Genomic DNA, 23712 nt, shown 5'->3' on the forward strand with positions numbered 1-23712 from the left:
TCACTGTACTCCAATGGCCTCCACAGTCACCAGATCTCAGTCCAATAGAGCACCTTTGGGATGTGCTGGAACGGGAGATTCTCATCATGGATCAACTGTGTGATGTCATCATGTCAATATGGACCAAAATCTCTGAGGAATGTTTCCAGCAACTTGTTGAATCTGTGACACCAAGAATTAAAACGGAGGTCCAACCCAGCACTCGCAAGGTGTACCTAATAAATTAGCCAGTGAGTGTTCATTTCAGACCTATATTATCAACATTTCTAAAGTGCTGTAGTTCTGATTACATGCATATGAGCTGACTTTGTCATTGAGAGGTGGTGGGGATGCTGGATGTCATGTCATGACCAGTGCTTGAGACCAACACACAACAGAAACGGTTTGCAGAAACGTACAATTCCAACATTTATTCTGGCACTTGGGTTGTGTAATACAGATGTTTGTCCCTTTCTCTTATAATAACACAATTTATGTTTATTTAGGCCCGAGCAGATCTTCATACCTGCCGATCTGAGCTCATTTCCACAAACAGGAGTTGCAGTACTTGGCCTCTGCAGTCTCCATCAAGCACCGCACACCAAGCTTCTACAAGACCCTGTATTAAGAGGGTCCCAGAAACACAAACCTGTGAGTGCAACAAGCCGTTATTTCTACAGCACCATAACAATCTGCCTACTGCTTTTAATTAGATGGTGAAGCAGGTCATCTGTGCTGTGTTAGATTCAGGTTCCAACAGGGAGTCAGTGTAAACACCGGCGAGCAAACCGTGAATACCAGCTCACTGAGGAGCACAGTTGGCTCAGTTACACGGTGCCACAGCAGGACCTTAATCACAGGTAACGGTGGTAATGTATGAACAGTAAAATACCTTTTCGTTCCTGAAGATGAGGATATTATGACAGAGTTGTTCAGAAATGTTATGGTTTGGGTTTGGTATTCCTTTAGGTTTGTTGTCCCTCCCTTAATCCTTTTTTCTATTCAGCCATCATTCACTCAAATTAGCAGTATAATGGACTTCACTGTTGTGTCCTCTTGTGTCTCAGGCCTCACTTCTCCCTTGACATAAAGACCAAGTCGTCCAAAGGGCTTATCCTCCATGTGGCAGGGGGAGGAGTCGTCCCCTTGCTGGCTCTGTACATGGCAAATGGCAAGATCAAGATGTCTCTGGGGCAAAACAGAATCATCCTGCACAAGCAGCAGAGCAACGACGGGAACTGGCACAGAGTAATTGACTATTTGCTAAGCCTCACGCTGTTCTTGCCAAACCTGTTCAACTTTCCTTTTTTCATATGCAGTTAACAGTAGTTCCTTACATACACTCTTCATGGCGGGAATGTTGTGAATGTTTCTCGATGTTCTGTGTAATACGTACAAACATAGAATAGACGGACACTGTTGTTCAGCTGTTAAGCCAGCAATTGAGCTTGTAACAAACCCAAAGTGACGTCTTTCAGTATTTCAGTTCAGCGTGAAACAGCAAAGATGGCGTGATAGCTGATCTTCTTTATGGCTGTATTGTGGAATCTCTGTTTAAAAGGGGCTACTATGATGGTGGCAAATTTATCACTCAAAATGTGGTTGTGATTGGTGTCAATTTGGGTCTTTGATTGCCCAAAATAGCAAAAAAAAAGCAGCTGTTAATTTCCAGTCGATGACTGTGGATATGGTATAATATCTGGAAATGTCTCTGGCAGATTACATCATCTTTAGCAAGCTATGATGAGCCAACGTTAGTGCTTAAACTCCATGAGATAGTTGAAGCTGAGATCTCAGTGTTTCCAAATTATTTGCCATGAAACAAAAACTGCAAAATGATCCAAAATCTAAACATGGCGGCCACATACATGACAGTGATGAGTTTGGCTCCCACAGTGCAGATATTCCAGCTCTGAACAAGAGTTTTTCTATTGTTACCTGCACCTCCACAAAAAAATGTAGTTAGCTAACGACATGCCCGTTGACTATGACAATAATGCTAGATACTGTAGGTAGCCAGTAGGAGGCCATGATGGGAATCCACCCCATACCCTTTTGATTTGGTTTTCAGAGGTTGTCTGCACACAGCTCTAGAAATGGACGTACTGTAGTAAGCTGGTGGCTAGCAGTTAATGATGCAACAGTGCTGACAGAGATAATGGTGTTAACATATTTTATTTATTCCCTGGGATATCCAGGTGCTCTATCTAATGTCAATCATGCCTGGTTTAAATTGTACTACATTTCTGAGATTGAGCATTTGATATGGGCAGCCTACAGATTTCAATTGAGTGCGTTTACATGGACAGTTTCTTGTAAACACCTAATTCAGAATGAAAATGGCCAATGCGATTGAAAATTCACTCTGATATAAGTGGCCGGAATATTCTGTTTCTAATTGCAAATGACAGAATTTCTCACACTTGTATACACTCATTCTTCTTTAAGTTCATTCCGGTCTTTCTGCGCATGCTCGTTTCCTTGCCCTTCTGGTGCGATGACGTATATAGCGCGCGTAGCAACGGGCTGAGATAGAGCAGTCGGACTCGTTGCACTCACTGGTTTCCATTCGCCAAAGCACAGTCTTCTACCTCCCTCCTCCTCCTCAACAGACGAAGCATTAGCAGAACAAGGTTGTTGTCATACTGCTGCTTCAAGAATATAAGCAAAACAAGCCCAAAAAAGTCACTAAGAACGGCTGCATCAAGCATCTTGTTATCCGGAGCGAGGACTACAGTGTTTTCTTCCGGTAAATGTAAACACGTAACATCTGCCCCGCCCCCTATCCAATCAGAAACCTTCCCTGCCCCAAACCTTGCGTGGACCCGAATAAAGGCGATTAAACTGATCTCTGTGTAAACCCTCATTCGGAATGAATATTTCTCATGTAAACTACCTGGAAAGGCTTTAATTCCAAATGATTTCATTCAGATTTATTTCATTCTGAATGAGAAGCCATCATGTAACCGTACCCACTGTTTACTTTGGTTTAGTTTCAACTGCTCTGAAGGTAGAGCATGGTAGTTGGAAGGTACAGAGTATACTTTATTTCAAAACAAATGAATCAACGTTGGCAGTCACTGCTCCACTCAGGGAGCTCTACTACTCCATGTGTGTGGACTGCCCATAAAAATATAGTTAACATTTGGAGTAAAGTGTACAGTACATCTCTGTTCAGCAAAGTGCTAACAGTGTATTAATGCTCTGAATATTGAAGCTGCTTTAAATGCTGAATAGGCTCTGATAACAGTTTCATGCACAAGGCTTGACAGGCCATGTGACAGTAACCTAAAATCTGTTTGGCTGAGGTCTTTAGGAGAATGTCTTGTGTTGTGTTACGTCACCTGTGTGACAGGTGGAGCTCAGTGTGGAGAGGAGCACTTTCCACCTGCTGGTTGATGGGAACCGTGTGACTGATGGAGATCTGCCCAACAACGAGGGATCATCTTTAAACCTGCACAACACCGTGTACCTGGGAGGTGATCCCAGGAGCAAAACCACAAAAGTCTGTATCACACCTCAGTCGCCTGTCACATGATGTCACATATTTTCCCCTGTTTGTGTACATAATGATTCTCATCTCTTCTGTCTTCCTGTCCTCCCCTTTAGGGACATAACATCCCCACCAACAGTGTTATTGGTTGTATACGGGATTTCAGAATGAATAACGTAGTTATCGGGGAGCCTGAGGAAAGCCACAAAATATTACCCTGCATGGACGGGCTCACAGAGATGGGGACATACCTCGGCGGCGGTCACATCATCTTGGGTTTGACTACTTCCATGGATACTGGAGTATTTTCCTGTTGTAACATATGAGTCACAACAATCACTGACCTCAAGTCTCACATGAGATATTTCTGTTCTAGATAATTACTTCTCATTTGGCTCCCCGTTTGCGCTGGCTTTCGAGCTGCGGCCTCAGTACCTGACAGGTCTTCTCTTCCATGTTCAGAGTCACAAGGCCAGCTTTAATGTGTTCTTAATGGAGAACAAGGTGAATGAACAGCTGAGGAGGCAGCAATTCAAAAGAAAAACTGCATTCAATGACTAGAACATTATGTTAAGAGACTGTAATCTTGTTTCCAGGTGGGTGTTGAAGTGAATGACGGTGAGGAGGCTGTCAGTGTCTCAGTAACTCCTCCTGAGAACCTCTGTGATGGAAAATTTCACATGGTTACAGGTACGGCTTCTCATGCTGACAACGTTACACAAAACTGATGATCAGTGAGTTGCTATAAATTTTAAATTCTCATGCTAATTTCCTCCAGTGTCCAAACAACGTGATGTTATCGAACTGGCAGTGGACTCCATGTCTGAGCAGAGATACATTCCCTTCACATCCACCTCAACAACACTGGAGACACTTTACATCGGAGGTAAATCCATCCGACATTTCACAGAATATCTCTATCAGCTTTTTTCTTTTTATGCCTCAACGCTGGCGACAGCAGTGGCTACCTATCCTCGTTTATTCATGGCTTTTCTAGTTCATGTAAATGTAGAATAAGCATATAATTTTATTGTAGATTGCCACTGACTATTTTGCAAAAAAAGAAAAGAAAGACAGAAATGGGTTTGCATTTTTGAGGGCATATATAGCAAATGGCACCCCTTCTAATTTAAGAATGAATGAAATGTGAATTTATGTCCAAAAAGTAAAAAAAAAAAAATTAGAAGCTGGCCTTGACATCTGTACCACAGAGGAGACTGAACGATCTATCAGAATCTGGATGTTTTATACTGCAGTGACTTGATTGTAGATGAGGTTCAGGTGTGCAGGTTCAGCAGCTGCTGGTAGCTACTCAGGAGGATTGGCAGGAGGAGGGGACCAGAGGGCCACGCCCAGCAAACACACAGGGACAGGCTGAATCCAAATGTCCACCCTCTGGACCTGCAGACTGAGCCCTCGTGGGCTTCAGTTGTACGTAGTGTGACGTATTTACTGTCATCACGAGACTGCAAGTGTCTGATAGACAGCCCTCGAGACTATTATACTCATATTTATATATGTCATATAAGTTGATGAACAGTGCTGAACTCATCTGTTCCTGCAGATAACAAGATTTAAATCCCACGTATGTATGGGTATTTACTTACATTAAGGGTGCATTCACACCAGGATAGTCCGGGGGACTCGGTTCAATTGGACGGGGAATGCTGAAATATTTCACACCTTCATTTGGTTCGGTTCACTTTCACACTGCACTTTTTAAAGCGGACCAAACCACCTGGACAATGTCACGCAGTTACAACAGCTGCTCGTCTGGGGGCGGTCTTGCCCAAAACAACCACTGACTAGGAAGAAAAAGGAATGAGGAAGATGAAAACCCGGCTCGTCGATTGGCCAGGACCGAAAACGGAAATCCATCCCCTTTAGCCAGCTTGGTCACCACAAAAATAATGGAGCAACACCAAATCTATGCAGTCATGGGGTTTCTGATTTTACTTTGGTGTTCAAACCACGAGACATTTCCCAACTTTTTCTTTTTTTTTATCTCTGCTTCTCCTGGTTCGCGCTGTTGGCTTTGTTGGTTTTTTTCTACCCAAAATGCACTGTGCTCTATGTCACTTCCTCTCTTTGGTTCACTGAATAGTCCGTTTGCACTTCCCACTGTAAGCGAACCACACCAGGATTCACTTGCAAGTGAACTGAGACCCCCAGTTTTCAAGCGGACCAGGGTTGCTCGTTTGGTCCGCACCAGAGTTCAAATGAGTGTTCACACCACTCCAGATGAACCGAACTATCTGTGGAGGCGGACCAGGGTTTGTTTAAAGCGGACCAGTGTGAATGTGTCCTAAAAGACCTTCTTTTATTGTTTTTCAGCCATTTTCTTTTTTAGCCTTTTACACTGCACAGTCTGCAGCAATAACTCTACAACCTTTACATACACATATCTCTGTCTCTGGCCTAACTATTAATAACTATTTTACACATTCATAAGATTTTTTTGTCGGCAGTTGAAAAACCCACAACATCACGTCTGTATTGCAATGAATTGTGGGTTATTAAATCAGTGAAGTCTGCACCCCATGCGGACTCTTTGGAAGTCTGTTGGAAGTCCGCTTGAGGCATCTTGTGGACTTGTTGAATTGTGAATTTGGACAGCCCACAAAGTCTGCACATTTGGATTCAGCCAAACTGAAAACAGACTGGGAAGGGGAAAAGCTGAAATTTGGTCAGATACTATATTGGAGACACTAATCAGTGGTGTCCACCTTGAAACTGTGCTGATTGTTCAGATCTTCTGTGCTGCCGGACTGAAGATGTGTGAAACATTCACATCTCAGAATTTGTAGTTTCTCTGCAGCAACATCCGTATGAGTCAGCTGCCAGCATTACATATGAGTCTGGACAGACATAGCTATAAACTGTAACTGCAATGTGACTGGTTGGTGGAGGCATACTGTATAACTGTGAGACGGTAATCATTGTTTTACCGTCACATTTGTTCTGTTTTGAATCTGTGTCAAACCTATAAAACCTGATCAAAAACGAAAGGGGAAAAAAATAAGTTTGCACACACATATTCTTCTGTGTCTACTTTTCTTTGTCTCCATTCAGGGACAACGAAGGAGACCAGAGTCTCTGTGTCCTCACCTTTTGTGGGCTGCTTACGAAATGTGAAGCTTGATGGAAGACCTGTTGCACTGGAGACAGGATCCAGGGTGGTCGGACCTGTCAGCATCAACACATGCCCAGCAGAATAAGACGTGTAATTAACGGGGGACATGCCAACATCTTTCACTCCTCAGAGACATCATTACAAAGTGTGCAGACAGGCTTTGTTGAAACCCACAGATCTTAATTTGAAATTCTAAAACCCAGCGCCCCTTAGCTGCTGTTGCTACACCTGTCAGGTTTTACTATTTCACACCTCACACAGTTTTAACTAATAAAGGAACAGATTTACACCCTGAAATAACTAAACCTCTGTCAAGCTAAATTTAGAAACACGATTTCAGACAGAGAAAAACAGACTTCTCACTTCTACCTGACGACCATTGAACGTCAGCTGAAATGACATCTGTTGCTACCAAATTTAACCAGCTGTAGCTAATTAAGCTAATGTTTAGACAACGTCCTTAGTTGGCTTTTTTGCCTCCTGGGCACTGCAGAGGTGCACTTAAGCAAGGCACTGAACCCCCACCTGCTCAGGGTGCCTGTCTATGGGCAGCCCCCTCACTGTGACATCTCTCCATTTAATGCATGTATAGGTTCTGTTTGTGCACGTGTGTGTATTTCAGGTGGTTCAGTGGTTCCCAGCTGGCCCAGCCATGGGGTCCAGATTTCTCCTCAGTCATTAAGTCAAGTTCCCACAGTTTAATACATGCAGCGTCATACTTGCATTTGACCATGTTTCCTCTATAGCGGGAAATGGCACTTCAAAATAAAAGCTCTGTGCCAGAAATTCACTGTACATGAAATTAAGAGTGTTTTTTCAAACTTGACAAATTTGTGAGTCACCTGCATTCCTACCAGACTGGGTCTGTGACCCACTTTTGGACCGTGACTCACTAGTTGGGAACCACTGATCTTGATAAAATATAGCATACACACATATGAAGCAGAGTTTTGGGGGCCAATGAATGAAGCTCTCGCAAAAGTCCAGCCAGGAAGACAGTACTTTTCATGCTCAGGCTCTAAGTTTTCTTTCTCACCCTCGCACTCACGATTTCTAGGTGTCATTATCTGGGTCTGTCCACTGAGTCATCAACCATCAGCCTATCATCTTACCGCTCCTCAATTTAAATATGGTTCTTTCTCTGCCAGCCTCAGAGTCATCAGCCACCACCTTGCTGGTGCTCAGATTTCCCACGATCACAAAATATGTCCCTCTTCTGTTAAATCTTGATCAGCACAAATCATCTGTTAATCTGTACACTCATATTCTGTATCAGATGTTATCTTTACTTCATTCTTCTGTCTCTCCTGATCGAAATGCACATTTTAAATATTGAGGGGGACGTGTACCCTGCATCCCTTCTGAAAGCTACACTTATGATTAATTATTATGATGCACAGATTCTGTAAAAAAAAAAAAAACCTACTTAAATGACAGCTTTTAAATTGTGACCTTATTCATCTTTTTCAGATTTATTTTGGTGGGCTGTGTAAATGGATAGATTTCAAAATTATCACCCCATATAGAGGCATAAAGACATTTAAACATCAGTGGGTTAAACATCATGTGGCTGTTTGACTCTTACTTTAATCTTTAAGTACAATATTAGACAGACAGCTACAGATCCACTTCACTGCTACAATACAGGCACATACATGTACCTCACAGTATCAGCTTCAGAGTAGCATTACATGACAAAACTCTATAGCATAAAGCTTAATCTGATATTCTACCTTTGACCATGAGATGGAGTGCTTGTCCTAATAAAATGTGTTCAGCTAGTCCCACTCTGCTTTGAGGGAAGTTCTCCTGTACAGAAGTCAGTGTGATGTCTCTGCTGTGGTTGAGTTAATGTGGCAGTTTCCCTGCATTGATTACAGCCACGTCTCCCTCATATCTAGCTACTGTTACCAAATGAAATATAAGGATGGCTACTTTAAGTTTGAAGGGTTTTAGATGCCAATCATAGCAATCATATGTTTCAGAGTGATGACTGGGAAGTGAATGCAGCTTTCACTTTACAAAGTAATGGTGAGTCCAACTATGTTTGTTCTCTAATGCACCCGTGACTTTCAAGTGATGCGTCCCCCCTCACTCAGTGCATGCTTAAACAGGCTGCAGTCATCTGTGACTCTGAACAGGACTAAATGGGTGATGAATGAGACACTTACAGAAAGGAGCTACAATGTCAGCCAAAGGTCACTACTTTTGGAAAATTACCAAATGTGTGAGGAACAGTCTTCAGGTAAAGTCACATCAGTCTGTGATCAATGAAACTGCCCTGCGCTCAGCCCTGAAAAACAAAGTCATAGATAAAAGACAGTGAGTGCACTACGCGAGTTACAGAGGCAAAGACATTTCCAGTCGCCTCTTTGTTAGCTCTGCGGAATTTGTGCTTACTTTATGTTAAATTCAGTGGCCCATAAAGAGGATTAGGACCATGTTAAAGAAAAAAAATGTGTAAATCTATGAGAATAAAGTAATAAATCTACGAGAATAGAGCCGTAAATCTACAAGAATAGAGCCGTAAATCTACAAGAATAAAACTGTAAATCTACAAGAATAGAGTTGTAAATCTACAAGAATAGAGCTGTAAATCTACAAGAATAGAGTTGTAAATCTACAAGAATAAAGCTGTAAATCTACAAGAACAGAGCTGTAAATCTACAAGAATAAAGCTGTAAATCTACAAGAATAAAGTTGTAAATCTACAAGAATAGAGCCGTAAATCTACAAGAATAAAGCTGTAAATCTACAAGAACAGAGCTGTAAATCTACAAGAATAAAGCTGTAAATCTACAAGAATAAAGTTTTAAATCTACAAGAACAGAGCCGTAAATCTACACGAATAAAGTTTTAAATCTACAAGAATAAAGCTGTAAATCTACAAGAATAGAGCCGTAAATCTACAAGAATAAAGCTGTAAATCTACACGAATAAAGTTTTAAATCTACAAGAATAAAGCTGTAAATCTACAAGAATAGAGCCGTAAATCTACAAGAATAAAGCTGTAAATCTACACGAATAAAGTTTTAAATCTACAAGAATAAAGCTGTAAATCTACAAGAATAGAGCCGTAAATCTACAAGAATAAAGCTGTAAATCTACACGAATAAAGTTTTAAATCTACAAGAATAAAGCTGTAAATCTACAAGAATAGAGCCGTAAATCTACAAGAATAAAGCTGTAAATCTACACGAATAAAGTTTTAAATCTACAAGAATAAAGCTGTAAATCTACAAGAATAGAGCCGTAAATCTACAAGAATAAAGCTGTAAATCTACACGAATAAAGTTTTAAATCTACAAGAATAAAGCTGTAAATCTACAAGAATAGAGCCGTAAATCTACAAGAATAAAGCTGTAAATCTACACGAATAAAGTTTTAAATCTACAAGAATAAAGCTGTAAATCTACAAGAATAGAGCCGTAAATCTACACAAATAAAGTTTTAAATCTACAAGAATAAAGCTGTAAATCTACAAGAACAAAGCCATAAATCTACAAGAACAAAGCCATAAAGCTACAAGAATAAAGCCGTAAATCTACAAGAATAAAGCCGTAAATCTACAACAATAAAGCCATAAATCTACAAGAACAAAGCCATAAAGCTACAAGAATAAAGCTGTAAATCTACAAGAACAAAGTCGTAAAGCTCTGCCGCCGAGCTGTCTGTATATTTGTTCATAGCAAATAAAACAACGAAAATTATTGGATGGTAAATAGGTGTGTCATTTAGCTTTAGCTCTGACCTCTGGATAAATAAAGCAAAAAGCTAACGTTAGCGGGAGCGTCACTCATATTGCCGACGTCATCGAACGGCGCACGCTGACTGTTATTGTTGCAGTACTCGGAAAAACACGGCAGATGGCGCAAATGGGCAAAACTCCACAGGGCAGCTTTAACACAGAGGGAATTCTAACTGGAAGACGTTTCAGCTGGTTGCAGTCTGTAGTCGTCACTGCTAGATGTCACTAAATCCCCTAAAACACTGTTCCTTTAAATACGCCTATTGGCAGTTATTTTCTTATTGATTTAGTATTTGTGGATTTGATTTATCTGGACTTTTTCTTACATTAGCCTGTTGGCAGTTATTTGTTAATTGCATGTAGTCGAATTTGTCCCATTTAATATTGCATTTAATGCACTGGCAGACAATGAGTGTTTGTTAATTAGATTTATTTGGAATCAAATTTGTACTTCACGTTTGTGCATCAGCAGCATGCAGAGGGTTGATTTTGAATTAATTCTTGAGTGCCAAAAATGATTACTCTTTCTATCTCTCTTACCATTTCAGTTATTTGCTTTAACACATTTGCTCTTTGATTTTGAAAGTGTTTCTTTGAATAAACCTGTCGATAGTGCTTTTTAAATTGATTTATTTTGAATCAAAATTATCTCATTTAATGTTTTTGTAGATGTAATCAAAGTAGCCTGAATGTACACTAGTTTTTGTTAGTATTTGTTTCTCAATAAACATCAGACATGTTTCCATTGGTTAGCAGTATGTGTTTGTGATTTGTTGCATTATGATGTGATGCAGTTTGTGAGTCAGAGATTTAAATATATGATCTATATAATTCAAAGACAACATTGCAGGTGACGTCACTGTTTGTGGAGGCCCTGAGCTGGTGTGGTTACATGAGGTCTGTGAGGCCGGTTGGAAATGACATCAGAGACGGCTCATGGTTGTGGATTAAACATTCAGTTCACAGGCAACAGCTCTGTTGGACATTCCTGCAGTCAGCATGCCAATGGCACACTCCCTAAAAACGTGGGACATCTGTGGCTCTGTGTTGTGTGATCACACTGCTCATTTAAAAGTGTCCTTTTATTGTGAGCATCCCAGGACACACCTGTGTAGGAATCAGGCTGTTTAATCAGCATGTTGATGTGCCACACCTGTCAGGTGGATGGATTATCTTGGAGATGGAGAGGTGCTCACTAGCATGGATTTTAAATAAATCTGTGACCAAAATATTAAAGATAAAAATATTTGAATACATGAAAAAAAGTGTTTGGGGGAAAAAATAAAAGCGTTTAAAGCATTAAAATTTTCTGTGTCATTTTCTTTACAATAATTTCTCTCATGTTGTTTTATCTCCACATATCATGAACACGTTTTAAAGTCAGTTAATATATATATTTTAAATGACAATATAAAGTGAGAATTAATACAGTAAATGAAAAGATGACGATCATGTGAGCAGACGTTTGGCTGATTCATCACATTTTGTCATCATTGTGCAACCAGGGAGAGAAAACCATGCTGACGTCCAGTTATTCAACTTTTTCTTTTTCACTACACAACAGTGAAACTAATTGACTCTACCTCTTTTCTTAGTTGTGAGTCTTCTTGTATTGGTTTTGCATCTCTTTATAGCCATTTTGTGCCATTATGGTCTTTTTGCATCTCTTTTCCTGGTTTTATGTTTCTTTGTGGTCATTTTGTGTCTCTTTGTGATTATTTTGCTCCCTCTCGTAGTCATGAGTCTCCTTGTGTGTCTTTGTTGTCTTTATATGTTTCTTTGGGTCATGTTGGGTCTCTGTAGTTGCCTTGTGTCTCTTTTTCATTATCTTGTGTTTCTGTGATTGTTTTGCCTTTTTTTTGTAGTCTTGAGTCTCTTTGCAGTGGACTTGATTCTCTTTATAGTCATTTTGTGCGTCTTTTTGTTTCTTTATGGTCATTTTGTGTCTCTTTGTGATTACTTAGCCCCATTTTGAGCTGCCTTCTGTGTCTTTGCAGCTGTTTTGCACTTTATTGTCATTTTGTGTGTTTCTGAGGTCCGTTTGAATGACTTTGTAGTTGCTTTGTGTCTTTTTGTTGTCATTTTGTGCCTCATTGCAACTATTTTTCATCTCTAGTTAGTCGGTTTGTGTCTCTTTGTGGTCATGTTGAGTCCCTGCAGTTGCCTTGCTTCTCTGTCATTATTTTGTCTCATTGTGATTGTTTTACCTCTTTTCATAGTCATAAGTCTCTTTGTAGAAATTCTTTTGCATCTTTATGGTCCTTTTTTTTTTTTTTTTATCTCTTTTTGTCGTTTTATGTTCCTTTGTGGTCATTTTGTGTCTCTGTGATTGTCTTGCTCCTTTCCATAGTAGTTGTGAGTCTCTTTTTGCCTCTTTGCAACTGTTTTGCATCTCTGCATTGTCGCTTTGTGTCTTTTTGTGGTAATTTCCTGGTGGATATGTGTTAATTAGAGTGACATTTTGCAGGTAAAAAATGGTTATCTGTTTTTTTTTCTTTGCCTTAAATCCCTGTACGTTTTTTATTATTATTCCTGGTCATCCTGTACTATTTTCAGCTCCTTCCGTGAACCTTCTCCTCGTTCTTTTCCCTAATGGTTCGCTATGTGAGAAATTTAATTTGGGTTCCCCTCATTCATATGCAAATCACACTTCAATTCACACATATACTCTGCTCCTCTGCTCCTCTGGGTTTCAGTATCTCTTTCAGTTACTGAAAATGCCAACATTTTACCATTCCTTCACCTTTCCTGCTGGCTGCCCTGATCAGCTCAGCCTCCTTCTGCACATATATTGGACGCTGGCCTTTGCTATTAGATCAAATTATTTTCAGACTCCTCTGAACCTAAGTATATAAATGATAAAAACATCCATGAACACACTGAAGTGTTTTAATGAAGTGTTCAATTCAATATTCTCAATGCTCTATTTGGAGGCAAATGTCCTTAAAATCCAATATTTCCACATCACGTCACCTTATGCATTTAATGACCCCCATTAAACTTTGTGGTGACCCTGGACATTGTCGTCTTTTTTAGTGTGTTTGTGTGCGCTTTCATGTTTCAGGGTGTCTGTAGGCAGAATGAAGGCCGGGGTCGTTTGTGAAGATGTGGCACACCTGCGCCAAGCGGCTCACAGCTGCAGATAATGATTTGGTGCTCTCTCTTACTGTGCCACACCCTGTGGACTCAGCTCTCCCCATTACCATTATTTCTTCATCTGTACTTTTACACACTTCATGATATACTTACACATACTCTCCTGATATTGCTGATTTACATGTTTCTTGACATTTATGTTGATCTGTAGTTTGGCCAGCAAAACCATTCAAGGTGATGTTCGTGTGAGCTTCCTGTGAGCAGTGGTGCCCCCTGCAGAAATAATTAGAGCCTGATATTACTGTCTTAATGAGGCTGTGGTGTGCTCATTTTTTAACATGGAGGTAGAGGTATCTTGTGAAACTAGATAATATAGCAGTAGTTATGTCAGCATATCTTATAGGAAGCAAGTGAAATAATGCTCCAATATTCGGCTAAATTTTGGCGAGGGAACAATTGGCAAGGCCATTTTCAAAACTCTCACTCTCTTTCCAAACTGTCACCTCAAGATAACTGAATCAGTTCTCCGAGTACTCACGAGTCCCTAAACTTGAAAAGGCTTGCTAGTACATGCCCTTCCTCAATTTACTCCTTCAAATAAAAGCTGTCTGAGTTCCTCCAGGATTTTCAATTCAATTTTCAATTTTATTTATAAAGCCCAATATCACAAATCACAATTTGCCTCACAGGGCTTTACAGCATACGACATCCCTCTGTCCTTTGGACCCTCACAGCGGATAGGCTAAGGAAAAACTCCCCAAAAAACCCTTTAACGGGGAAAAAAAACAGTAGAAACCTAAACCTAGTGATTTTGAGATGCTGGGATCGCAACAATTATCGCAAATTCAGCCAATCCCTTTGAATTTGTGCAACTTGCGATTTTACTGCAAAGTTGAATATTTAAAATGGGTAAAAAATAATTTCATTGTAGAGCTGCGTGTAGCGTAGCGATTCCCTCAGCTTCTGTTTATCATGAGACTGCTGCAGGACCGTAGCTCTGTGCCTGAGACACAGCCAGGCACACACACAGTGAAAAGGCTAGCTATTAGCATCATAAAGCTAATGTCCAACGGTTACGATCCAGTTTAACGTCGAGTCGAGCCCTTTCAGAGTGAGGTTAACAATGCGATGCTGGATGTTAACCCCTGCTGCCGTCTTCTGCCTGATTGGTATAATATGACGAGCAGGGATGAGAACACGTTGCGCTGCGATAGGTTGTGCTGACGGGGCAGGGAGAGCAGGGCGAGAGCCTCTCAGGGGCACGGTACTTCAGTGCTACATCCAACAGCAGGGACAGGTGATCGGCGGCCCCCCCAATCATCTTAAACAGGTGTGGGAAACACTGAATGCTCATAATAACAACCTTTCTGTGACAGCATCACAACTATTTTTGCAAATGTCACTTGCCCCTGCAATTTCATTGCAAAACAACTACAAAAAACGTCTATAAACATTGAATCATTCATTGCAATTTTTTAGAAAAGCTGGTGTGAAATCAGCATTTCAGGCTGCAACAATCCCCAAAACGTACTGCGAAATCCTGGAGAGACTGCTGTACATTTTTCTTTTTGAGAAAAGGGACAACCAGCCTAACATGTATAGATACAGCACACATTAAACAGGATTGTTGTGGAACTCATAATGTTAACTGTACCAGTATTAGTCTATGCACATCAAATAATCAGTAATATTAACTGTAAAATAAAAGAAAGCACATCAGTATGCAGTTCCTCAACTCATATTCATATAGTTTTTAACTAGCCTTTATACGACAAGAACGTCCGTGAATTCCTGAAACTCAGTTATGGCTCTTAGTTTTGGTGTGGCACCCCAAGATTTTAGGGTGGACACATCTGACCACCATGAAATATTTCTGGGGGCGCAACTGCTCTTTTGTTGCAAGAAGAACTTGTAACAAACATGGTCACATCTGGGAAGTTGGCTCTTTCTTGCAACAAAAGAGGAAGCTCACACAAACGTCACCTTGAAGGGTTTTATTGACCGAACTACAAGTTGACATAAACTTCAAGGAAAACCACAGATAAGTAATATCAGCAGTGTGAGGAGAGTGTTTTTAAGTGTATGCAGAGAGCTGGAGTGTTCACAGCATGTGGCATGGTGAGGGCAAAGCAAACCAGAGCACAGTCTGCAGCCGTCTTAAATACAGGTGAGCCAGGAGGTACAGGTGAGCCACATCTACTCTGACGACCCTGTCCTTCACTTTGCCTGCAAAGGCATCCACACACACACACACACACACACACACACACACACACACACACATCAAAGCAGAGGACAACCTTCAGGGTCATGACAACTTTACTCTCACAGGTTGTATGATACACACATTTTTGATTTTCACAAAAATATTAATAAACCTTTTCACAGAGCTCAGTTCTGACGTGTGCTTTATAAAGTAGTGAGCACAGCAGACACAGAATTCAGCGGACAAAACAAAACAGGTGTAATGTTGGTATAGAAAATATGTTTTTCTCTGAGTATGTTTTTTGAGCCTCATTTTTTTTACAAGGCAAAATAAAACAAATACATGCTTGTGATTTAGTGAGTCGGGAGCCCAGAGGGAATGTGAACGACACGATGAGGTCACTGGTGGTTGGATTTGTGTAAAGTATGTACACAGATATACATTTAGAGTCAAAACACTATTATGAACATTTAAAATAAGACAGGTGGACAGTAAAATCATGAACTTTTAGCAGAGTGTGCTACAAGTCCATTAGAACAGAAACAACCTCAATGTAAATACAAATGCTACATTTCAAAGCAAACAACTTTACATTTCAGAATTTTTCAATATTGATTATTGACATTTTTATGCACAGTTTTACCGTCATAGAGTAGAATAAGGCCACGCAGTTTAGGTTTGCATAATGTTTGTAGTCACTGTAGCTACTCCATTTAAAAAAGAAAGACAGTTAATGCTGCTCCGTGCGAAGGACACTGTTTGGTGTTAATTTCTCTCTGCAGGAAACGTCTGTTAGTAAATGTCTGGCAGCTGACTGTATTTCCTGTCCCAGTATCTACCAGAGAGGAGCCAGTCCTGGGCGTTGGTGTGAGGGTTTTGTCCCTGCTGAAACCACCTGAAAGCACAGCGGAGACATATCAACAGTCAGTTTGAGCTACTGTCAAACGGACAGGACACCAGCCAGAAAATCATGACTCAAACAAATCATAGGAAGCAAGGAGGGGAGGTCAGGCATGCGTCATCACAAGGTTATGGGTGATTTTCATGGGAGTTCTTTTTTTAGGCTGTTAGGGGGAGAGGACTCTTGCAACATTCGTGCCAGGAAGCTGCCATGCTGCCTTTATTGGCCAAGAACATGTCGACATACTAAGAATCTGACTCAGGTTTTTGCATTGCTCTCATGTACTTAGGAATAGACATAACAGCTAAGAGCAAGGACAACAAAGCTGGACAGATAACATTAAGGAACAGGCAGGACTATTATGTACACATCAGAAAATAACGTGTAACTATTATACACATTATATAAAGGGCACCAATGATCAGCAATAGGGATGGAATAAAAATAAAATGTCTATAAACAAAGGAGAGCAGATTAATCAAATTGGGCCTCATGCAGGATGGATAGATTTTTTTTTTTTTTTTTTTTTTGGAGAGGGTGCTTAAAAGTCAAAACTGTGTGAAATACGAAGACATTTTCTCCTAATTTGTTCTCATTTTGTTAGCACTCCTTGGTTTCTAGGAATCTTCTTTTTGCTCTTCTCTTACGAAAGAGAACATTTTACAAGTGGTTGAAAACAAAAACACCAAGATAACGGAAAAACATCTTGTTTTCACAGTCCACACATTTTTTGTCCAACGAGAGAAAACACAAGTTTTAAATTTAATTGACATAATTTTCATATAATTTGAGGTACCAATTTCTACTTTCACTCCACTACACTTCAGAAGGAAAAATTCGAACTTTTAACTCCACTATTAACTTTAGTTACTCGCAGGGACGTCATAGTTGGGGGAGGGAAAATGGGACTGATTACCCGGGGCACCGATGGGAGGGTGGCACTCGAAAAACCCGGGGTTAAAAGTTGGTTTTGTTTGTATTTTATTTTATTTCTCAGCATTTAGTGCCATAACTAAATTAAAAATAGGGAATAAATCTGTTAAAAGACTGAACTTCGTACAAGAGAATGGTGGAAGCTCTCATCCCTTAAAGGTCCAAAATGGTGCGTTCACACTGAGAAGTATGGAAAAATGCAGTGCGCTATGAGTACCCGCATGGTGCACTCAAAATGGTCAAGAAGTTGAGTGTGGAACTATGGACACTTCTCGCCCTCAATGGTCGCCATCTTGGCTGCGTAGCGGAAGGGGAGGTACCACTTTTCAAACTGGAAATGGCGGCCGAGGACTGTGCGACCATGAACGTCGCTGCATTGTACAAATACATGTGTTTTTTGCACTAAGCACCACTATACTGTTGTCAGGTATAAGCCAGTATGTTTATTGGGTTAATTTAGCAGTCTGTAATGATTTGGTACCGCGAACGATAACGCAAACACTAATGCTAGTTTGCTAACTAGCTAATTTGCGGTCATCATTTCCGGTGAGTGCACAACGGCCGTGTTTGGTTTGAGACAACACCACCCTGTCGAAATTCACGCACTACGCCAATGAGTACATAGTGCACATAGTGTACTACATGGAAGTGTACTAACGGAAGTATGTGATTTGAGACACACACATGGAGAGACATGGATCAAGGGAGGAAGGGAAGGAAGGACTCTAATTTACAAAGACTCAACACTTTATTGATTCACTTCTTAGGAATTTTAGCTTTAAAAAGCAATTGTTTTTGTAACTTGTACATTTCTATTAATTTGTAATATTGCTAGTCTTGAAAGTTTAATAAATTATGCAATCTTTGTTTTAATCTTTTTATTTTTTTTATGTGTCATTATTGCTGTTTAATAGGGGAGGTATCTTTATGAGCCATTCTTTGGCTTCTAACCTGTCCTGCACAATGTTTAAATTTTTCCTATAATTCTTATTGTCTTGGTTATATACATGTATTTGCAAATAAATAAGCCAAACTAACAAACTAAGGGCGGGCGGCCCACAGAGACTGATAATGCACAGGGCCCAGAATTTGGTGCTACACCCCTGGTTACTAGTTAGAAGGTTGCACAGAAATCATATAATAATTGTAATTATTTTGATTTCTTAAATGGATTTAAGTTTTTCTACATTACGTGCTTTTACTTTTACTACTTGAAAAACATTTCCATACTATACTATACATTAAATATAGAGCAGGGGGGGACTATCTATGCCAACAGGTTACTTATGATCAAGTTCATCATTCAGCACACCTGGGTAAGAGCAGATTTGGACGTGCTGGGTGCACCCTGAGATGAAATATGGGAGAAATTTAAGAGAGCGTTGCTGCATGAGGCCCACTGTCTCCAAACTGTGATTCAATCGATGGTGATTCTCTATTTCATTTAAACAGAAAGCAGGACGCAGTTCTCAAGATAAGATTTCGATTTAGAGAATAAGAAGTGTTTGGAAACACTCAGACTACAAGGACACATGATCACATCACACATTTCAGGCACATCAATCAAACAGCCGGCAGCTCTGACCTTGGGCCCAGGGCAGGACTCCTTAACATCAAAGCGAGGATGCAACAGAAAAACAAGTCAGATGAAGAGAAAATGGAGATTTAGCTTGAGCACTTCAAAGCAAAGTATGAAACAGTACAGACAGAGATGATAAAACGGCAGCATTAAAGACACAAACACTATATTTGGCCACATGAAGACTGCATATGAAGGCAAACAGTTCTAGTTTAGAGGATAATTCTGAGCTGGTGGTGTTCACACTTTATTAAAAAGACAGTTTGACATATTGGAAAATTGTTTTTGATGCCGAGAATTAGATGAGAAGAATATCTGTTTGGTAAATATGAAGCTACAGCCAGCAGCCTATTAGCTTAGCTTAGCAAAGACACCTGAAAGAGGAGGGAACAGCTGAAATCTAATTTCTAACAATGCTGGCTAGTTTTTTCACCTCTTTAAGCTAAGATAAGCTAACCAACCTGACATTTGCATGTAGCTACATGTACGTTAGCAGCATAGAGCAGTGTACTTGCAGTGGGGGAACGACTGTAACAGAGAATAGTGACACTTTCTACTATGACAAAAAAATCACCACAACCAAGTTTACACGTTTCCCTCACGTTAGCGTGTAGCTACATGTATGTTAGCAGTGTACTTTTTCGGAGTTGTCACATATCACCGCTTTGTCTGTGGCCTTTCACATCTACATATTACACAGTATCCTTCTGTGTATGCTGCTGACGATCCAGGAAGCCATATCCAGCGTACTGATCACGTGGCGACCTCCAGGGTTGAAAAATGAAGCCAACATGGGGGTGCCAAAAACTGCAGTTCCTCTAATGGCCACTTGAGGATGGCTCCAGAAGTGAGTCAATCCCAAAGGCCCTCATGTTAAATAACTTTAGAGCAGAAATAAACATGTTTACAGCCTGGTACAAAAAAAAAGGTTTTGGTCTAGCTAATTCCAACATCCATGACAACTGTACGAGGGGTACATTTTATACAACTCATCTGTTTCCATATAATTAAGGCTCAGATTTAAGAATGATTACGTGTCCCTTGCTCTTCCGCAGTGCCACCTTCTCATCCAAACATGGTCACTTCTCACTCCAAAAAACCCAAGACAGCGACGGCTGAAATACCAAACTCAAGGCTTCAAACCGATGGGTGACGTCACGGTAGCTACGTCCATTATTTTTACGATCTTTGGTGCTGACATGAGAGAATCAATATAAGTGTCTAACTCTCGGCAACAAAGTGGATAAAGGCATTTCTCACAATTTAAAACTATTCTTTAAAGGCAGAAACCAGATTTAGCCATGTTAGAGTGCTGCAGGTATGACATTTTTTTTGTAGGCCGACCTGGAAGTTAGCATCACCCTGGTTCCCTTGTCAAAAAGTCAATGGGATTTTTCCACTGGATTTTGGATTGGTGCAGAGAATGAGCTCACAAACTACACCACAGTCGCATGACTTCATCATCACCAGCACAACAACGCTGTAAAGCCGTGTTCGGCATGATGACGCTCTGTAGTCTCATTTGGCCACTTGTTAGCAACTGCCTTTTTTACCTTACATAAAAGCTTCAAAATTCACGAGTTGGGTATTTAGTGACATATTCTATGTGGTAGAACAAAACGTGAAAGTGTCTTAAGCTTGTGTTAACCACAGACCTTATTTCAGGCATCTAAAGAAAAACTTGTTATAAAAAAACTTGACTTTGAGACTTTGGGACGAGGGAACTGCACGGGCAAAATGCTAACTCTTTTCTGTGTTGTAGGACTCATTCCTACAGCATAAAAATGGAAAATAAAGTTAATGTAAATTATGAATGCCTCTTAATTTAAGCAAACTGAACAGAGGCTAATCTGAATTGACAGTGCTCACACTCAATTGACCTTTGGCTAAGTCCTGCCCTCAAACGCGATGAGCCAGTCACAGTGCGTATAGCCATTCCCATACACTGGGACATTCTCTGCCTGGACGTCCATTGAAATGCATTACAGAAAATCAGTTTCGTTTGGTTTTATGAGCTTTTTCTGAGATTTGAAGTTTAAAAATGGTCAAACGGTGTGCATGGGGTACATGCAACTCTGACACAAGTTATCCTGAGAGGCTGGGCGACCAGGTGTATTTTTTACACTTTAAACCACATCTCAACCGAGAAAAGTGTCTCCTTTGGATAAAGTTGTGCGGTAAAGTTAGACCACAACATCAACTCAACGCTGGAAAGAAATATAAAGTTATCTTTAACATCTCTAGCTAACGTTAGCGAAAGTTAGCCTAACGTTAATTCCTAGCTGCGTTGTTCATCATGTCACCTTGTTTGCTGGGAGTTCATTAGCCTATTTTGTTCTAGTTTTGTACTTTGGTGATCGTACATCATTGTTAGCTGTTGACCAAAGGGCTCTAGTTAAGCTAACGTTAACTTCTGGAGCTTAGCTTCATTAACTTATCTGTAATTAACGTTATGCTGAATGATTCAGTGTAAATACTGTAGCACCAAACTAACGGAGATACACTCTTGGTAAAGATGGTAAAAAGGCCGTTATCCTTTTCTCATATTCTGAGCCAAAAACCTTAACTTCAGTGGCACTCTGATGCACCAAAATTTGAGCGTTACGTCTCCAAAAATCATCAATTGCTTCCTGCGAAATGCAGTGTACTGTGACACCTACCAGCACCGGTCACTGAATGTTGATATTTTGTCCGGGTGAGTGGAGGGGGACGTGGCTTAGCCAGAGGTCAATTATTGCCAATTTCTGCCCACAGATGAAGGCCAGGAATCGGTTGGTCATTTCAGTAACAAAGACTTTAGACCTTGAAAACGTTTTAAACACATTAGCTGATTACATGAAAGCCTGTTGAGTAAAGAGAGGAGAACTGTTTCAGTTGGCCACTTTCAGCAACAATCTCACCTCGTCTTCCACTCTTCATCATTTTTGGAGCGGTTTTTGCGAGCAGCTCTCTGTTTTTCCTCCAGTCTTTTCTTCTCCTCACTGGCGAGGTCTGTTGGAATAATAACATTGTAGAGTTTCACACTGCAGCTACAGTATTCTCCTCTTTGGTTTTATACATTTTCAGTTTATATATTTCACCAACAGCTATTACCAATGTCACCATTCTCCATGGCTCGTATGTCGGGCCTCAGCCTGCAGTCAGTCTGAGGAATGAGTCCCTCCATGTCCTTATGCAGCTCGTTTAGTTGCATCGCAAAGGACGTGAAGCTGTACATCTGCAATTAGAGACCAATTCTGCAGATTAGAGCATTACAAACACAAAACTGAGACTCCGCTATAATCAAAGCTAATAGTGTCAGTCAGACCTCTGCAGAGTTGGCCGGCCTGGGTGCGATTCTCCACAGCAGCTGGCTGCCAGGAATCATCTCCACAGTGTCTGTAGCTGGAGAGGGAACCTCCTCCTGATCCTCACTGCAGCTCTGAACACCAGCACAAGAGACAAACCGATACTGCACTGAAACGTCTACATATTAATCATGCTCTTTGCAGGATGCATTGTCTATTGAAATAGTAGAGTTAATTATGGATGTAAGCAAAGATCTCATGATATTTCATTTCATTTGAGTTGAAAAATACTGATATTTTCCACCAACTCGGTCATCAAACTACATTGTCATCGTGCTGAATCACAATAATACACTGATGTGACTCCCTGCAGATCAGGAGGAAGCAGCTCATACCGCTTTGCTGCCTTTTTTCTCTGCTGCCCCTTTCTTGTCGTTTTTCTTGTGCGCTTCGAAGGCAGCAGGGTCGACAACATACAGGCACTCTGTCCACTTCCCATAGAGAGCACACAGCTTCTTTTTGCTGTGGAAAACACAAACATACAAATGTCCTCAGGCGAAAAACATTAGATAAAGACTTCAGTCAGTCAGCATGGATCCTCGTGCGTCTGAATATCTCATGGTTGCATATTCATTCTTGCTCTTGTGGTCATGCACATGTCCAGTCATTCATGTTGAGTCATCAGCTCTGTTGAAACAGCTTGTCTCCATTTTTGATTGAGCCATCTGCTCTGTTTTCTTTTTTTTTTTTTTTTTTTTAACATAATCTACTTCAGTGACACGTTCTCCCTCAGTCTTTTCACCTTCATTTTGCAATAAAGCCTGTGACCCTCAAGAGCTGGTTCTGACGGTGATGAATTATTAATTATGAGAATTGTTGATTAATAATTTGCATGATGATTTAATTTTGTAATGGGTTCTGATGTCAAACTTAAAAGGTAACCTACTTAACTCAGCGAGTGCTGATTTATAAATGAAGCATATTTAAACAGCTTTAAAGGTCCAGTGTGTAGAATTTAGGGGGATATATTGGCAGAAATAGAATATAAGTTTGTTTTCTTTGGTGGCTGAAAATAAGAATCATGTTTTTGTAACCTTACCCTTACACCCTGCAAGGACTCAATGAGTCCTCGCCCGTTCCTCTATTGAGCAGCATTTTGGCTGCAATCATGCTTTAGCAAAATGCTTTGGGGAAGTTTTGCCTTTATCTGTTCATGTTGAAAAAAAAAAAAAAAAAAAAAAATGCTAAGTTTTTTTTTCAATGTGTAATTAAATTTATAGCTCTCACCCAGTAAGGACTCATTGAGTCCTTGTGATGGTTGAAGTCATAACTTTTTAATGGTTTTATCTTTTAAGAT

At 40.3% G+C, this 23712-nt stretch overlaps 3 protein-coding genes across 5 annotated transcripts in view; 2 read left to right on the forward strand and 1 right to left on the reverse strand.

Moving 5' to 3' along the window:
* Positions 1–1064, forward strand: part of LOC126396875 (laminin subunit alpha-3-like) — a 16658-nt gene extending 15594 nt beyond the window's left edge. The window contains exons 24-25 of the mRNA XM_050055227.1: positions 486–630; positions 1047–1064. Coding sequence (XP_049911184.1) covers positions 486–630; positions 1047–1064 — 163 coding nt within the window. The remainder of the gene's footprint in view (positions 1–485; positions 631–1046) is intronic.
* Positions 1065–1115: 51 nt separating this feature from the next.
* LOC126397018 (laminin subunit alpha-4-like) lies at positions 1116–7006 on the forward strand. Its single transcript, XM_050055458.1, has 7 exons — positions 1116–1227; positions 3335–3484; positions 3589–3748; positions 3849–3976; positions 4069–4162; positions 4251–4358; positions 6545–7006. Exons 1-7 carry the CDS (start codon positions 1141–1143, stop codon positions 6688–6690), a joined length of 873 nt encoding a protein of 290 aa, XP_049911415.1. The 5' UTR covers positions 1116–1140; the 3' UTR covers positions 6691–7006.
* An 8836-nt stretch (positions 7007–15842) lies between these two features.
* The window catches only part of osbpl1a (oxysterol binding protein-like 1A), a 49791-nt gene continuing 41921 nt past the window's right edge, over positions 15843–23712 (reverse strand). For 2 of the 3 annotated variants that reach the window (XM_050055043.1, XM_050055045.1), the window contains 6 exons: positions 22751–22877; positions 22376–22489; positions 22162–22285; positions 21969–22059; positions 19075–19095; positions 15843–16550 (listed from right to left, as the gene is read on the reverse strand). In XM_050055043.1, the coding sequence (XP_049911000.1) occupies positions 16448–16550; positions 19075–19095; positions 21969–22059; positions 22162–22285; positions 22376–22489; positions 22751–22877 (580 nt within the window). In that variant the 3' untranslated portion in view covers positions 15843–16447. The remainder of the gene's footprint in view (positions 16551–19074; positions 19096–21968; positions 22060–22161; positions 22286–22375; positions 22490–22750; positions 22878–23712) is intronic. The other variant, XM_050055044.1, reaches the window with a different exon arrangement.

This window comes from Epinephelus moara, chromosome 10, assembly GCF_006386435.1.
Source record: "Epinephelus moara isolate mb chromosome 10, YSFRI_EMoa_1.0, whole genome shotgun sequence".
Taxonomy (NCBI): Eukaryota; Metazoa; Chordata; class Actinopteri; order Perciformes; family Serranidae; genus Epinephelus; species Epinephelus moara.

Coding starts and splice junctions, on each gene's coding strand:
- LOC126397018 (XM_050055458.1), top strand. CDS start 1,141: ATGGCAAATGGCAAGATCAAGATGTCTCTGGGGCAAAACAGAATCATC. Junction 4,163..4,250: donor AAAATTTCACATGGTTACAG/GTACGGCTTCTC, acceptor AATTTCCTCCAG/TGTCCAAACAACGTGATGTT. Junction 4,359..6,544: donor GGAGACACTTTACATCGGAG/GTAAATCCATCC, acceptor GTCTCCATTCAG/GGACAACGAAGGAGACCAGA.